This window comes from Dipodomys ordii, unplaced genomic scaffold (genome assembly GCF_000151885.1).
Source record: "Dipodomys ordii isolate 6190 unplaced genomic scaffold, Dord_2.0 Scaffold34, whole genome shotgun sequence".
In the NCBI taxonomy this organism is placed as follows: domain Eukaryota; kingdom Metazoa; phylum Chordata; class Mammalia; order Rodentia; family Heteromyidae; genus Dipodomys; species Dipodomys ordii.
The window spans coordinates 14,868,571-14,873,464 of record NW_012267250.1 but is presented as its reverse complement, the minus strand read 5'-3'; the positions used below and the strand labels follow the sequence as shown (position 1 = coordinate 14,873,464).

Below are 4,894 nucleotides of genomic sequence, written 5' to 3'. Positions count from 1 at the left end.
AACCCAGGGCCTCAGGCATGCAAGGCAAGCGCTCTACCACTGAGCCACCTTCCCAGCCCTCTTTAGGTTTTATACTATAAGAACAAACAGATTAACGGTCACATTTCAACCACATTACTTGTTTTTATTTTCCCATCTAATGTTTGCATCACTAGAAGAAAGCAATTTTTTTAACATAAATTTCCAAGATGTAAGAAATTTCTGTGAGATCATCTGGAAGATTTCGGTTCCACCGGAAGTAAGAAGATGAAGACAGTTAGAAGTCACTTTGCAGAAACAAATCCAGGACACGTGTGATGTTATGACTCAACATTTCCTTTACCATTTTGGTGGGGGGCCGGGGGAGGGGGAGAGGACTTGGTGTTTTTCTACCATATATTTTTGCCATCTAGTTATCAGACCAAACCTTTTTTCTGCCTTATTTAGAACTAAATAAGGCAGAAAAAGAAATTATACTACAGGAAAAGAAATTATACTTTTCTAAGAAATTTATTTTTTTTCATTACTTGGTCATTAAAGGCTTTTAAGCTGTGTTAGTCTGACTAAACAGCTCCAAATGATAAACATAAGAAATTATTTCCAAATGTGATGTCCTCAGAGCAACAGCTCAAATATTAACATTCTTTGGGCTTTTTCCTTAATCTGAGGTTTGTGTTATCTACGTTTAAACATAACCAAAATTTCAGTAAAAACTTAAAAAAAAAAAAGCCTGGTGCCAGTGATTCACACCTGTAATCCTAGCTACTTAGGAGGCTGAGATCTGAGGATCACGGTTCAAAGCCAGTCCAGGCAGGAAAGTCCATGAGACTCTTATCTCCAATTAACTGGAAGTGATGCTGTGGTTCAAGTGGTAAAGTGTTTGCTTTGTGCTGAAGAGCTAAGGGACAGTGCCTAGGCCCAGAGTTCAAGCCCCACAATGGACAAAAAATAAAAGAGGGGAGGGGATCTGGGGGAATGTGGTCTAGTGGTAGAATGCTTAAGTAGCATTCATGAAGCCCTGGGTTCAATTCCTTAGTACCACATAAACAGAAAAATCCAGAAGTGATGCTGTGACTCAAGTGGTAGAGTCCTAAGTTAGCCTTGAGCAAACAGAAGCTCAGGGCCAGTATCTAGGCTCTGAGTTCAAGCCCCAAGACTGGCAAGAAAAAAAAGTGGGGGGGTCAGAGAGATGCAGATTTTTTTTTTCAGTTAAAAAATTAGCATAGGGTTTGGGAAGGTGACTCGATGGTAGAGCACTTGCCTTGCATGCCTGAGGCCTTGGGTTCGATTCCTCAGTACCACATAAGTGGCGCTGTGGCTCAAGTGGTAGAGCGCTAGCCTTGAGCTGAAGAGCTGAGGGACAGCGCCCAGGCCCAGCAGAGTTCAGGCCCATGACTGGACCCCCCCCAAAAAAAAATTGCGTCTACTAGAGCTAAAATCATAATAACTCAAATGTGGGATTGGAATAGACACTCCAGGGAAGGTAGATATTCCAGAATATTCCATGGTGCTATCTCCATTAGACACATGGATCATTTTCTTTCTGCCTTTTCTAAGCTCTTTAAATTGAGAATCCACCCATTTTTACCCCCAAAATAAACTATGTTTCAATCATTGTGAAACTTAAAAGGCTGCACCTGTCTCAAGAGTTTAATTTTTCTTGGTACTAAACTCAGCTGAACACAAACCATAGGATTCCACCACCCCAAATTCTTCTTTTCCTCCACTCCCACAGTATGATTCATGTGGTACCTTCAAGTGAACACCGTTATTTGCATGGTCCCTGGAGATTTCAAAGATTAGAGGGGAGCAAAATTCCCAGGTCTTACCTTGAACGGAAGATTCCAGAATCAGAACGAGCAGGAGAGCCAGGACAAGCCTACTGCCCTTGAGGATCTTGTGCATCCTGAATAGCTCAAAGCAGCTCACCAGCCCCAGGATGAAGAAATACAGCAGGGTGCTCTCTGTCCCTTTTAGACAAGGCTCCAAAACCTCAAACCCTGCCCAGAACACACGTCACAATTTCCTGAACAAATAGAAAGAGATCCACATCAACACCCAGCAAGAAAGAAAAGGAAAACAGCAAAAATGACTATTCATAGCCATTATGAAACTGCACTGGACTCTCCCCAGGCCTTGCTTCTTCAAGGTTGTCTGTTTATTTTCTTTTTCCTCCCATCAAAACAGTAGACTCAGCATTCAGAGCACTTTGGTTTTCCCTTTCTTCAGGTAGCAATCTAAACAGGGCCAAGAGGCCTGCCCTACTAGATAAGTAATAGCTTCCTTCATTATCCAGCACCTTCAACACAAAACGTTCTTGCATGCTCTTTCTCATCAATGAGTACCAGGATTCCCTGAGCCGAGCTCAAAACAAGAAACTTCCATACTGAATTGTCCTCTACCAGAAGGATTTGTCTGAGTTCACATAAGCAGTATTTTTCTCCTTGGATCCAATGTTGACATTGGATCATTGGCTCTCCCTCTACCTCACAAATAATGATGAGGGTCTGGGGTTACAGGGGGGAGAAAAACAAATAAGGGAAGACAGAAAAAATGTTTTGCATTCCTTTTGCCTTCCCCCCCCCTTCACAATCTGTTTCTCCTGATTTGAGTCCATGTATCTTTTTATCTTTTGGCTTAAAAAATATCAACTTTTTTTTTTTTGGCGGTGTGGGGTGGGGTGGGGTTAGGGTGGGGTGGGGTTGGGGGGTCTTCTAGCCTTGAATAAGGCAGAAATCAGGACCAAGGGCAAGTTCCTCCCAACAAGGGGCTGAACACACACACACACACACACACACACACCTGCCTCTATAACTTGTTCCTTGGTCCTGCAAAGAGGCAGATTTCTGGAAGGTTGTGGTTGCACGGAAGCTGGTTGGGGTAGCTGGTGAGGCCTCCTAGTCCCTAGCCGCAAGCATATACTTTCCCTGAACTTCCTTTGAAGCTTCCGCTCTCCAATTTGGCCTGCCCGGCCTACAACCTCCCCAGACTCCAGGGAGCACACACCCACTTTCCATTTCACCCCCATTGACCAGAGGGAGGGAGGAGTTTTCCTTCCCTGGCGTTGGGCTTCCTGCTGACTCCTTGCCATTTCCTGCTAAGGATGGGATTTCAGCGTCTAATGGCTGAGAGCTGCAAAGAGTGGGTTCTGGATTCGCCTGTCCTCTGAGTCCCTGCTGCAGCCTGCTCGGGGCGGGTCTTACCACCCAGGGGGACATCGGAATCTCCGATTGACAAAGCCAGCCAGCCAGCTCGGCCCTCTGGAGTGGCAGTGTCAGCCTGGGTCCCTTGAAACGCCTAGCACCAAAGCAGCAGTCCTTGTCAAAAAAAAGCTCCCATACGTTTCCTGCAAGGCCCTATCCGTAGGTTAGAACCTACTAGTAGGAAACGCGGGAAAACGAGCATTCAAGGGATTTTTCTCATTTGGATAGTTTCCCTCCAACCCCCAGTCTGGGTCATGGCAATTTCTTAAAATGTAAAAAAAATTCGGGTTGTATAATAAGCATTTGGTCTTCCCTACTACACTGCGAACTAACAATTTCTTTTAGCTAACAGCCTTCCTGCTGTCACAGTGTCCAGGCCTCTTTTCCAGAGATAAAGGGGCAGGGCTAGGGCCTGAAGCAGAGTAAAGTCCTGGGTCTCAGCTTGTCACACACACACACACACACACACACACACACACACACACACACTGGGTTCTATGGATAGAACCTATGGGAAGGGTTCTATGCAACAGGCACCAGGGAAACAAAAGCACATGGTAAGCTGGGTGCTGGTGGTTCATGCCTGTAATACTAGCCACTCAGGAAGCTGAGCTCTGAGGATCATGGTTCAAAGCCAGCCTGGGCAGGAAAATCCTTAAGACTCTTATCTCCAATAAACCACCAGAAAACCAGAAGTGGTGCTGTGGCTCAAGTGGTAGATCACTCACCTTGAGCTGAAGAGCTGAGAGACAGCTCCCAGGCCCCAATTCAAGCCCCACAGGGTGGGGGGTGGGAGGTGTCAGGAATTGGAGACTTTTTTTTTTTTTTGGGTCCGGTCGTGGGGCCTGACCTCGGGGCCTGGGCGCTGTCCCTCAGCTCTTCAGCTCAAGGCTAGCGCTCTACCATTTGAGCCATAGCGCCACTTCCGGCTTTTTTCTTTTTGCTTATATGGTGCTGAGGAGTCGAACCCAGGGCCTCAGGCATGCAAGGCAAGCGCTCTACCACTGAGCCAACTTCCCAGCCCAGGAATTGGAGACTTTTAAGGAAGAACTGGGAGAAAAGAAAAAGAAAAAGGCTATATCCCTTGTCATCTCCGATCCAGAGATGACAGTGTCATTCTGCCTCCAGAAATTCAAAGCTTACACACACCACATCCTAGCACATGGGGGCCCTTTTCATCTCCCTTTAATGCTTTTATTTATTTGTTTATTTATTTATTTTATTGGTCGTGGGGCTTGGACTCTGGGCCTGGGCGCTGTCCCTCAACTCTTCAGCTCTAGGCAAGTGTTCTACCACTTGAGCCACAGCACCACTTCCAGTTTTCTGGTGGTTTATTGGAGATAAGAGTTTCATGGACTTTCCTACTTGGACTGGCTTTGAACTATAATCCTCAGATCTCAGCCTTCTAAGTAACTAGGATTACAGGCATGAGCCACCGGCGCCTGGCCTATTGCTTTTATTTTATACACTGCTCTGTGGTACTATGTAGCCCACTGATGTCCCCAAAACTAACTTGGTCCTTGCTTCCCACCAATCCTATAACTCATCCACTTCAGCTGGGCATTGTGATCTATGCCTATAATCCCAGCTACTTTTGAGGCAGAGGCAGGAAGACAGAAATTCTGGGCTTGGGGCTGGGAAGGTGGCTCAGTGGTAGAGCGCTTGCCTTGCATGCTCAAGGCCCTGGGTTCGATTCCTCAGCACCACATAAG

General features: G+C 46.1%; 1 protein-coding gene across 1 annotated transcript in view; it reads right to left on the bottom strand.

Annotated features, from left to right (window-relative positions):
• Positions 1-1,945, bottom strand: part of Srgn (serglycin) — a 10,551-nt gene extending 8,606 nt beyond the window's left edge. Inside the window, exon 1 of the mRNA XM_013017093.1 lies at positions 1,809-1,945. Within this exon, the coding sequence (XP_012872547.1) occupies positions 1,809-1,884 (76 nt within the window). The 5' untranslated portion in view covers positions 1,885-1,945. The remainder of the gene's footprint in view (positions 1-1,808) is intronic.
• Positions 1,946-4,894: the final 2,949 nt, after the last annotated feature.